This window comes from Chlorocebus sabaeus, chromosome X (genome assembly GCF_047675955.1).
Source record: "Chlorocebus sabaeus isolate Y175 chromosome X, mChlSab1.0.hap1, whole genome shotgun sequence".
Taxonomy (NCBI): Eukaryota; Metazoa; Chordata; class Mammalia; order Primates; family Cercopithecidae; genus Chlorocebus; species Chlorocebus sabaeus.
This window is the reverse complement of record NC_132933.1, coordinates 75,761,348-75,773,029: the sequence shown is the minus strand read 5'-3', so window position 1 is coordinate 75,773,029 and position 11,682 is coordinate 75,761,348. Positions and strand designations below refer to the sequence as shown.

The 11,682-nt window shown below is 48.2% G+C and overlaps 1 protein-coding gene across 1 annotated transcript; it reads left to right on the top strand.

Annotated features, from left to right (window-relative positions):
• Positions 1 to 1,493: 1,493 nt before the first annotated feature.
• Positions 1,494 to 11,418, top strand: FGF16 (fibroblast growth factor 16). The gene is made up of 3 exons (XM_007992121.2): positions 1,494 to 2,053; positions 8,259 to 8,362; positions 10,419 to 11,418. Exons 1-3 carry the CDS (start codon positions 1,780 to 1,782, stop codon positions 10,662 to 10,664), a joined length of 624 nt encoding a protein of 207 aa, XP_007990312.1. The 5' UTR covers positions 1,494 to 1,779; the 3' UTR covers positions 10,665 to 11,418.
• Positions 11,419 to 11,682: the final 264 nt, after the last annotated feature.

Genomic DNA, 11,682 nt, shown 5'->3' with positions numbered 1-11,682 from the left:
CTACATCTTGTGCTTGGTTTCAGAGGTTCTGTCTGAGATGCGGAGGCACACTAGTACCAAGTCGCAATACTCCCAAGCGAGAATTGCTATGGTTCCAGGGAGTGAGCTCAGGGTGCACGAGGGAGCCCAGGAGCAGGACCTGAATTGCACTAAGTGAATTGAGCGGAATAGGTTTTCTCATCTCATGGTGACCCTGAGTTCAAAGTTGCCACGAGACTGGGGGTCTCCAACAGGAGGCGCTGCAAAGAGAGGGGGTGGCGCGGGGCTCCCTGTGTTCAGTTTCTCCTGAGGGAGCCTGGGAAGGCAGCCATCCCGGGCGGCGGGTGAAAACCCAGTAACAACACCGTTTAATAGGCGATCAGGACGCCGAGTGCCAGGGCCCAATAGGTGCCCCAGGATTCAGGTTCGGGGCAGAGGTACAGGGGTGCAGGGCAGGTCTGGCACCTGCTCCCCAGGACTTCTGGACGCTGCCCGTTGACCTGACTGCCGCCGGTTCCTGTCCCAGCTGCGGCTCTTCCTGATAGAATATCTCGGAGCAAGGCACTGGACAGAACGAGGAAACACCTGTTTCCAACAAGAAACGAGGTAGGGGGGAAGCCCCCACCAGGCTTCCAATGGCCTCTCATTGAGCTTGCTCTCGAGAGCCTTGTAAAAGCGTGCCCAGAAAGCCAGCGGAGATCATTTTTCAAAAAGATCGCTTTCTATTTCTTACTTCCCCCCTCCTTTTCCTAAGCCTAAGCGGTAACGTCTTTTTCTTGAAAAAAATAAAAATTCACCTTTCCTCTGAGTGGTTTCCCGCTCCTCTCAGACCCAGTAAGGCCCTCGCCTTGGAATCAACAAGGACCACCACCCCCAACCCCAAATTTTGCAACTGCATTGGCTTCCAGGTTTTTCACTTCCTCGGTACCCCGCCAACCTGTACAGGTAGGAATTAGGACTTGGGGGCTGTGGAACAAAGAAACCAGGGAGTCCCTGTCCCGGGTCAGATGCCCCTTCCGCAGCCTCCGACCAACTGGGGAACAAGAGGAGATCAGAAGCATGTGAACCCCCCAACTCCGGTCTCATGGCACTTTCCAAAGGCTAGCATAGCAGCCCGAGGACGCGTGGGAGGTGGGGACAGCCCCCGGGCAGCACACAGACAGACCCCCACGGAACAGGCCTTGAGTGGCCGTGCGCGCCAGCGGCCTCCACGCACTGGGTTCTGTTATTTCATCAGCAGTTTCAGAAGAACCTGCCAAAAGCAGTTATGCCTCACTGCAATGTGTAGCTTTTTCCTGCCATTTTTTCATAATAAAAGAGGGAGTGAAGCTCGCTCGCTCTCTCCCTCCACCCCCCTCTCCCAAAAAGAGCCAAATGGATGCAAGAAAAAAAAAAAACCCCACACACCAATCTCCGAGGGGATGCCAATGAGGTGTGGCTTGTATTTAAATATCCAATATGTCAATGTAAGGGGAGTGGGTATGTATATAAAGTGCCGTTTGCATCTGATAGCTGGACGAAGCCAGCTATGAGAGGCCGGGGGAGATGGATGCGGAGGGGAAGAGGCACTTTGACTGAGAGCAAGGTCAGGAGCGCGCTGCCCTACGCTCCCCGCCGCTGAGAAGTTCCTTGGACGCGAACAGACGTCGACTGCAGCTCGGCAGAGCGCAGAGCAAGCGAGCTAGCGAGGGAGCACCGCCGAACCGCCCGCGCCCGCTGCGGGGAGAGGCAGTTCGCGCCCCGTGGCCCCGGCTCGGCCCGCGCGCGCCCAGCACAACCCGCGCCGCAATCTGCCCAGCCATGGCAGAGGTGGGGGGCGTCTTCGCCTCCTTGGACTGGGATCTACACGGCTTCTCCTCGTCTCTGGGGAACGTGCCCTTAGCTGACTCCCCAGGTTTCCTGAACGAGCGCCTGGGCCAAATCGAGGGGAAGCTGCAGCGTGGCTCACCCACAGACTTCGCCCACCTGAAGGGGATCCTGCGGCGCCGCCAGCTCTACTGCCGCACTGGCTTCCACCTGGAGATCTTCCCCAACGGCACGGTGCACGGCACCCGCCACGACCACAGCCGCTTCGGTGAGGACGCGGTCGGGGGAACGGGAGGCGGGCGGACGGCGCACTGGGGAGCCCACAGCTCCGGGCTCCTGCGTAGGGCCCGCGGACCGCCCCCCGGGCTTGGTGTCATCCGGGCCAGTCGAGCCGAGACACGACGGCGCGGGCGTGGGCCTCTCGACATCAGGGGGCCCTGCACCCTCGGACACTCTCAGGACGGGGCAGGGGCGCCTTGCGGTAAGGCCTCTCCTTTCGCCGCTCCACCGGATCTCCCCGGGGAGCAAGGGGGTAGTTCTGGGAGCTGGACTCTAAGCCTTGAATGAAAGCAGGTGGAGCTGAGACAGGGGTGGGAGCTCTCGCTTAGGAGGCCGGGACCGTGCCTGCAGCGCGGGCCGAGCCTCGAAGGCAGCAGGGCTGTGGCAGCTGATTTCCTGGAACAGGATCCTGCATGGGCCAAGGGCATGTGAGGCGGTCGGCCGGCACACAAATCGCTTTTGGTCCGTGGGTACCCGGCAGCTGTGGTGTCTGCCTGCGTCGGGGTCGCTCTGTCCAGGGTCGGAGCCAATCCAGGCAGCCTGGCATGAATTGGGAATCTAGGAAAACCTCGCGGTGTCCACCGTGTAAGGGCACAAGTCCTGGGGCAGCTTTTGCCGGAAACTACCCCTGGACTCCTTGCCTCAGTGAGGAAACCGTCCTGGGCCCACTCCCAGTCCCAGAAACAGTTGTCTCTTGGGCCCAAAGCAGGAAACGTTCAACCTTCATCCAGGATTGTCTCTGCCTGCCTGCCACTATACAGACTGTTCAACACAGCTGCCTGTCTCACATATAGAACTAATTACACAATTAATATAAGCCTTGATCTGTGATGAAGATCATTAAGTTTCTAAGCAAATGTGTTCACTCCTCAGTAATTTGCCATTTTTATTTTCAATTTCCAATTATCTACTAAGATATCATGGGGGGTTCTGTGACAGCTACCTTTGCCCCTCCATGTCCTCCAATGTCCTCAGCTTCCTCCCAAGGACCCTGTAATCCAAGAAGGACACCTTTTCCCCTAAGCCAGTAAGATGTTCTGCCCACACTCAAACATGACACCCTTCCCTTCTTTTTCCCGCCCTCCTTCTTGCCAACATCTGCCCCAACCCCCTAAATCTCTCCATCCTCCTATTCTCCATGCCTTGCTAGAGCTGCATCTGGAGTGCACAGCAAAAAGGGGAACATAGGGGCCAGTTGCTGGGTAAGGCCAAGCCTGGCAAACAACTTAGGGGCAGGATTGGTCTTCCTTGCTGGGAACAGGCAGAAACCCTAATGAGGTCTATGGCATCTTGGAAAAATGCACTCAAACATAGCTAGAGTACTGTGGGTTGGGAGGGGTAATGGAGGGGTGCAGGTGTCTGTATAAACTTGCAGCAGGTCCTCAAAAGGGTGATAAGGTGGAGTGGGAGGAGAGGGAGTGTTAACTTGGCTCCTTTCCCTTTCATTGCTTGTGATTTTGCAGTCCCCTTTTGTTCCTCTTCATAAGGAATGGGACTCCCACCCTGGCCTCAGAGGCGTCCTGAAATGGCATAAAGATACCGGGGTAACTCATTGCTGATATACAACCCAAAAAAAAGGTCATGAAATGATGGAGAAATGTGGGGTGGGGGCAGCGAAGGTGGAGAAATTATGAGCACGCCTCCCAGCAGCTCCAAATATTTTTCTGATTTTGTGCCTAAGCTGAGCCCAGTAACCTACAAGGTCAACATAAATCAGTAATAGGCTCTTGGGATAAGCGGTCTCTAATTACCTCCCTAAAGACACATCTTGATTTCTTTTCATCTCCCAGGTCTGCTAAGGGTGTTAAGTTTAAGGAGAAACCAAAGGAAATAAAATTGGCAGGAGAAAGGGACATTTTCACTGCTGCTTAACTGACTGCTTCATTTTTGGTTTTGCCTTTAAAAAAGAAAACAACACTGCCCAAGAGCACCTCTGCATCACCTTTTCCCTTTCCTCCTTCCCCGACTTCCTGTCACTTTCCTGCACTTCCTGTAAAGAAAATGATAACTGGTCAAAGCTGTCTCTTTGTAACCTTCCCTGCCAACTTTAAAACACATATTCTTTCTCCGTTTAGCTTTTGGCACAGAAAGAGGTGGCGTTCGAGTTTGCTAACTCTCTCCTCCCTCCACATTTGAGTTAATCAGCCAGGGTATTCAATAAATTGAAACTTTAACATTCCATAAGTGCTTTAGCAGTCAACATTCCAGCAGGGTAAAGTAGGCCAGACTTAAGATATAAAATATTATAGATTTCTGCTAGCGGGGAGGAGGTAGTCTCCAAAAGCCATGTGAAGTAAATAGCTATTTGTTGTAATTGGAGAGCAGGGCCCCCAAGGATTACCCTGGAATCCATGTGTTCAGAACAAGTCAGGCTAAGCCCAAGAGCAGTCCCGACTCCAAATAATAACCTGTTGGCACAGCATATGCTCTCCGCTCTCCATCTGCAATCAGTAGCCAGGAGTATTTCAATCACCGCCTGGCTGGTAGCATTTATATGAAGTTCACAAGGATCCTGACATTCCGAGGGGCACCTGTGGACTGGCAGAGCAGAGCTTCGGAGCCAAACTGAAGGAGAGTTCTCCCACCAGGTGGGATGGAGTGCGCTCATGCAGCTGCTTTGGTTCTTGAGTGATCTGGTTCTCGTTTGGCAAGATGCCAAAGCAGCACTGTCTTGGCCCCAAAGGATGGCTGAAGGATTCAGGCAAGTTATGCAACTAGATTAAATGACACGTTAGACAGTCATCTAGCTAGGTTCTGAAGCAGCGGGGCCCAGAACAGATCAGTTTTGACTGAGGGCCTGGGGAGAGAGGTATAAGAAGAGAAGAGTCTGGAAATTGTCAAGAAAAGGGCAGAGCCTGATGTGGGTAGGTCAAGATGAGGCAGAGTAGAGAGAGGTCCTGAGCCTTGAAGGGGTAAGAGTACTGAGGACAAACTTTGTCTACTTAATACTTCACCTCAACACTTTGCTGTTAACACCCCTGTCCAGCTGTAGCTGGGAAAATATGAAAATGGCTTATTTTCTCTCCCGCTTCATGCTGGCTGGGATTCAGGATAAGGTTTAGGAATATCTCTTCCATCATCATGTGCCACTGGGTTCCCACAGTTTGAAACCAGCTAATAGGAAAGTTGGCGAGGGAAAATGATGCCCAAAGACAGCTGGACAGGGATAGTTCCAGCTGTTGGAGACCCCTGTTACTGGACACAACCCAAGTGACTTCCTGTATGATCTGTCCTTTGGCATCAGTGTTAACAGAGAGTTGGAGAAAAACTGTGGTGACTCAAATGGCCACACCTCTTGGGTTTCATGATTTGTTCTCACACTATGTCTTGGGCAGTGAGATCACAAGCTGCGCTCTGCTACTTAATGAGCTCAGGGTTGTCAGAGACATGAGATACTTACAGAATGAGGGAACTCAGTCTTGAAGCTCAGGAGTAACCTGCCTGAGCAAAGCAAAGAACTGAAGGCTCCCACATGTTAGTGTCCCTCAGAGTTTAAGACCCAGAACTGAATCATGACCTGGTTTCTGGTTTCCTTTCCATACTGGGCACTCTCCTTTGAACATGCTCTGTTTTTCCATTTTCTTCTCTAAGCACAGTAGAACTAAACACACTACTCTCAGTGTGGTCTAACCATGGCAGAGCGAAGTGGGACAATCCCCCCTCCCTTTTGCTAGTTACTAGACCTGTATCAGTGAGGCCTTAGATCGCCCTAGCTTTTTTTTCTATTTTTTCCGCTAGCTTTCTAATTTTTAATTTTACATGACCACTTGTACATTAGCTTTTTAATAATCCACTTTTCACCCATCACACGGAGTTTGCCTTGTTCAGTTGTCTCCTTGCCATTGTCGTGTTTTACTAAGCCACATTTCCCCATTGCAGAGATGGGTAGACTTGCACATAATTAAAATGCACAGGAACACAAAATAACAGTACACATTTTCAAGAAAATATACATGGTTGCCTGAAGTGGAGGGGCAAAGGGGAGCAGGGTATAAAGAGAAAAAGAAAGAAAGAAATAGATATTATAAAACCCTTGCACAGTCCAACTATGTTAATAGGACATGAACTAAGTAGTACAGTTAACTCAACTGTCTGCACTTGAGGCTCACCCTCCCCCAACCAAATCCCAAACACAAAATACTTTGGGAAATTTGGGGGACCAAAGTGCAGGACTTCACATTGATTCTAATTAAGCATAGTTTATGGAGCCAGTCTGTTTTTCTGTCCTCTTGAAATCTCTTTGGATATTGATTATGTCATCCCTCTCAGCTGCATGTCTTCTAGAACTAGGATAAGCAGTCCTCATATGTTCTCTTACAAGTCATTTATTGAAATATCAAACAGAGCAGAACCAAATGCAAAACCTTGTTCAGTGCAGCTGAAGATTTGGTTGCATTAAATCAGTGCCTGATTAACCCCTACTTGGCACTGGGTATTTTCTCTTCCCCTCCTACCGTCTTGTCTCAATCTCATTTCCCGAGACTCCTTTCTTTGTACTGTAAAATTTAATAACAACCAGACTGAGAATAAAACCTGGAGGATTTCAGTGTGAGAGGCCAAAGGCCAAACCCTGAGTGTTCTATAGAATTGCCGCAGAAGAACCTTACATCCTTCCAGTAGATCTGGGTGGGTTGTGGAAGCACATGGCCCCAAAGCTGCCATACCTGAACGGCAGTCCACCAGCTTGAGTCACTGGGGTTCCTCAGGAGACTTCCCAGTAGAGTTTTTAACCTGATTTTAAAATTAGCCACTTAAAATTCTTGATCTTGGAAAATCAGCTCTACTCCCTATATAGATTATATAGAGTATTACCCTTAAGAATTGCATTTTTGGGCCAGGCATAGTGGTGCACGTCTGTAATCCCAACACTTTGGGAGGCCGAGGTGTGCATATTGCTTAAGCCCAGGAGTTTGAGACCAGCCTTAGCAACATGGTGAAACCCCGTCTCTAGAAAAAATAAAAAATTAGCTGGATGTGGTGATGCGTGCATGTAGTCCCAGCTACTAGGGAGGCTGAGGTGGGAGGACCACCTGAGCCTGGGGAGGCTGAGGCTGCAGTGAGCCATGATCACACCACTGCACTCCAACCTGGGTGCCAAAGCGAGATCCTGTCTCAAAACAAACAAACAAGCAAACAAAAACACAATTGCAATTTTGGATAAGACAGCCAGATATGAGCTCATTTCATACGCTGGATGACTTAAACAAGTTTTTGGTCTGTATGTTGAGAAATGTGATTAGAGACAGGAATATCAAAGAGGAATCTAGTTGGCCATTATGTCTATATCAAGATAATAGACGTCCTATCTCGGGACAAAATTGTAGTCTTCATTATCACCAGGATTTCAGTTCTGGGTCCTTTTTCCCAGTTAGGACTGCTGCTGGGTAAATGAAAGCATTTTCAAATCTTCACCTCTAATATTGTCAGCTAGGACATTTCTGAATTTCTTCTCTTTGGCCTTAAAGTTGCAACATCTCAAATCAGTATGAGTCCAACACCACCTGCCAACTCTTTGCTGTGGATAAACTTAAAATTCTCAAAAGAGAATGATAGGCTTGTCAGCTTGGGGCTGTACTAGCTGAGAACGCTTTTTAGGAGAAAGCTCTCATGTGGCCAAGTTTTGCCTCCTGCCATAAGCAGGGGGAACAAACAGTGAGTGGCCTGTGTGGCCTTTGTTAGAGTCAGCTACAGGCAGTTGACAGCCTCATGTGGCTTTAAGGACATGGGACTGACAGGGCACAAAACAAGTTCAGCCTAGAGGACAGCAAGGTAATGCTGTGTGCTCTAAGGAAGAGGGAGGTTACTGGGAAAGATACAGAAACCTGTCCTCATTCTTGCATTCAGAAAACTGACTTCTCACTTCTTGAATTTGACAGCGATAGCACCTTGAAATTATGGAGCTTTTGTAGCCAAAGCCTTCTTACAGTCTCTTCCTTGTAATATGCCTAAGAGTGTTGAGTAGAAGCAAAGACGATGTTTCCCATTTTACATATGGAAAAACTGAGGCCCAAAGAGACAAAGTACCTTCTCTGAGGTTCCATTCTTGCTGCAAAAGATGGTTTCATCGGCAGTTGATCAAAGGCACACAGGGCTGGCCTCCAGCTGGGGACAAATGACTGGTAGCTCATGTCACCTGAACAGCTTTCTCTTAGTTTGATGCCGGTAACGGGAATAGTGTTCACTTTTTGCCCTAGGTATCCTGGAGTTTATTAGCCTGGCTGTGGGGCTGATCAGCATCCGGGGAGTGGACTCTGGTCTGTACCTAGGAATGAACGAGCGAGGAGAACTCTATGGGTCGGTAAGTTTAAGGTTTTTTGTTGTTGTTGTTGTTGTTGTTGTTTCTGTTTTGTATTTTGTCAGAAGTTATTACAACCAGTGTTTGGACAATGTAAAGCAAAAGTGTAAAAAATATTTATCTGGGGGCCGGGCGCGGTGGCTCACGCCTGTAATCCCAGCACTTTGGGAGGCCGAGACGAGTGGATCACAAGGTCAGGAGATCGAGACCATCCTGGCTAACACGGTGAAACCCCGTCTCTACTAAAAATACAAAAAAATTAGCCAGGCATGGTGGCAGGTGCCTGTAGTCCCGGCTACTTGGGAGGCTGAGGCAGGAGAATGGCATGAACCTGGGAGGCGTAGCTTGCAGTGAGCTGAGATAGCACCACTGCACTCCAGCCTGGGCGACAGAGCAAGACTCCATCTCAAAAAAAAAAAAAAAAAAAAAATTATCTAGCACTTGAAAGTATTTTTTTAGCTGTAAAGGAGTAGTGTCTTTTAGTTACTTCTTGGCTGCTCAGGGTCTTACTACATAACATGCTACATAACACCTTCACTCAATTGGCCCCCACCAAAACAAGCTTTTTTTTTTTTTTTTTTTTTTTTTTTTTTGCTTTGAGATGGAGTCTCACTCTGTTGCCCAACCTGGAGTGCAGTGGCACAATCTCAGCTCACTGCAACCTCTGCCTTCCTGGTTCAAGTGATTCTCTTGCCTCAGCCTCCTGAGTAGCTGGGACTACAGGCATGCACCACCATGCCAGCCTAATTTTTTGTATTTTTAGTAGAGACTGGGTTTCATCATGTTGGCCAGGCTGGTCTCGAACTCCTGACTTCAGGTAATCCACCCGCCTTGGACTCCCAAAGGACTAGGATTACAGGCATGAGCCGCTACACCCAGCCCCAAAACATAAGCTTTTCTCTGATACATTTGCTTTTGCCTTTTTCATTAGAAGGTCAGCTAGTCTGATGATAACAGTAATCTGTGCTGGTTTGGCAGTAGACGGTCAGGGTTTGGGGCATTAACCCTCCAGAGGAGTACATCTGAATTTGAACGTGTACCCAGAGGAGTAGCAGACTAGCAGGCACAAAAATAGGCAGTGGAAGAGCTGGCTTTCAAATTGAGGATTCTGAGGTTAACAACACAGTCCCTGATTTCCAGATTGCTTCAGTTGAGTCCCAAAGGCCAAATGAAACAAACAAATGAAGAATGAGGGTTCCAGGGTCTGGTGACAGCCTTAAGCCCTCAGCTAGGACTAGGCTAGCAGCAGTGCATTTTCTCTATTCTGGAAGCTAGCCTAGCACTGAGGAATGGTGAGTGATTTGCTGACCTTAACTCTTCCGGGGGATCCCAACTCCTGGCTCTGGCTTTTGAGTCACATAGCACACTTTCTGGCTGCCTGCACCCCATGAAATCAGAACACATTTTTCCGTGACACCTAAGAGATAGGCCTGTCCCCAGCACTCAGTATCGGCAACCCCAACAAGTAGTATGGCGGTCAGATCAAGTGTGAGAAGGGACAGAGGCAAGAGACCCAGGAACTGCCAGCCTGAAGTAGCCAGACTGGAAGAGCTTTTCAAGGAGATCTTTTCTGAGCTTTCAAACTGACAGGCCTGAGACCCTTCATTAGGAGAGATCACAGCTCACCTCCCATGGAGCTTTATATAGATCTGAGGCCTTTGCCTGTCAGTTGACATGGTTGACTGTAATCTCAATGAATTTGAACATCATTAGCTCTAAGTAGGGAGAAAGCTCAGTGGGTGCCAGCAGGGTACTGGGAGGCCATAGCAGCAATTCTTAGGCTCAAAGAGCCAGGTGATGCCATCTCCTCCAATCTCCTCCCTCCAGGAAAGATTTCAACTAAAACATTTTTGTGTAGCTCATGAAAGAGAATGAAGGAGATACAGACAAGAGTGTTTTGTGCTATTTGGAAGAAAGATACCTCCAGTAATACAGAGAGATAGGACTGGAATTTTCTAACATCAATGTGCTATTGCTATTTCAGGGTTTCTCTACTAGCAAGCTGGGATAGGAGAAATAGTCATATAATGGGTTCTGCTTTATTTTCTCACCCTCACAGAAGAAACTCACACGTGAATGTGTTTTCCGGGAACAGTTTGAAGAAAACTGGTACAACACCTATGCCTCAACCTTGTACAAACATTCGGACTCGGAGAGACAGTATTACGTAGCCCTGAATAAAGACGGCTCACCCCGGGAGGGATACAGGACTAAACGACACCAGAAATTCACTCACTTTTTACCCAGGCCTGTAGATCCTTCTAAGTTGCCCTCCATGTCCAGAGACCTCTTTCACTATAGGTAATGAACCTCTGGTGTGCCCTCTGTGACCCATGTACTCTGGGGCCACGGTTGTCTCTGCAAGCACTATATTCATAGCTTTTCAATCCTTCCTTCCTATCATTTTAGATAACAGAAAAGCACTTACTGTTGAACTCAACCCAGCTGTTCCCTTGTTGTTCAAAGTGTATATCAAGGTTGGGTTATTTTGGGGAGGGACGGGGGGGCTGGGCTCGAGGGAATCTTGTATATACTTTTTTCTTTACTCATGTTCCTTCTCCTGAGGTAGCATAACAAAGAATGGGAGCCCCTGCTAAGGGCCAGGGGTGTCTTACCCCACAATTTACTCAAATACCTTGACAATGGGTATAAATGAAAGGCCAGGGAATCTGCCATGGATGCTACCTACAGAGCTTTGGAAAAGTCTCATTAAGAAAATCCTTGGGGCTACAGCCTTGCTGCAAGCCTTCCCTGCATTGGCTCTGCAGATTTCTCATCTGTCCTGACATGCAGTTTTCCTGTCATTGGAAGTGGGAGATGGGGTAGGTTGTAAGAAAATGATATTAAAATGTAAGCATGGATACTGTGCATAAGGACAAACTATTTATAAAATGTATATGCTATTTATTTTATATATTTATTTATTTCAAAATAATTTTATTTTTAATGAGAGATGCGATGGCTGGATTTTCATCAGAAAGAATAAGGTCCTACTGAAACAGGATAAAATGAGTTATTAAAGGCTTTTACTGGCAATAAAATTTGTCTTTATATTGTAAGATTCTGTCTAATTCTATTGATTTGTACACTTCGTAGGATTAGACGGTTGGCCAGCTTCTTTCTCTCCAACTCATTAGAATTTTCTGATGTTGGCATCACACTGCCTATGCTAGATGACTCCATCAGCCAATATGTTAGCATTATCTAGAGGCCATATGTGAAGTCCTGGTGGTCCTTTCCAGTTCTATGACTTTAAACTTACAGGTGAATCAAAGCTTCAGGAAGGCCTAGACCAACAGCTATTACTCCCATTTGTGCTTAGG

Excerpts from the sequence above, each read along its gene's own strand:
- FGF16 (XM_007992121.2), top strand. The coding sequence starts at position 1,780 with ATGGCAGAGGTGGGGGGCGTCTTCGCCTCCTTGGACTGGGATCTACAC. Across the intron at positions 2,054-8,258 it reads CCACGACCACAGCCGCTTCG|GTATCCTGGAGTTTATTAGC; the intron begins GTGAGGACGCGG and ends TTTTTGCCCTAG. Across the intron at positions 8,363-10,418 it reads GAGGAGAACTCTATGGGTCG|AAGAAACTCACACGTGAATG; the intron begins GTAAGTTTAAGG and ends TCACCCTCACAG.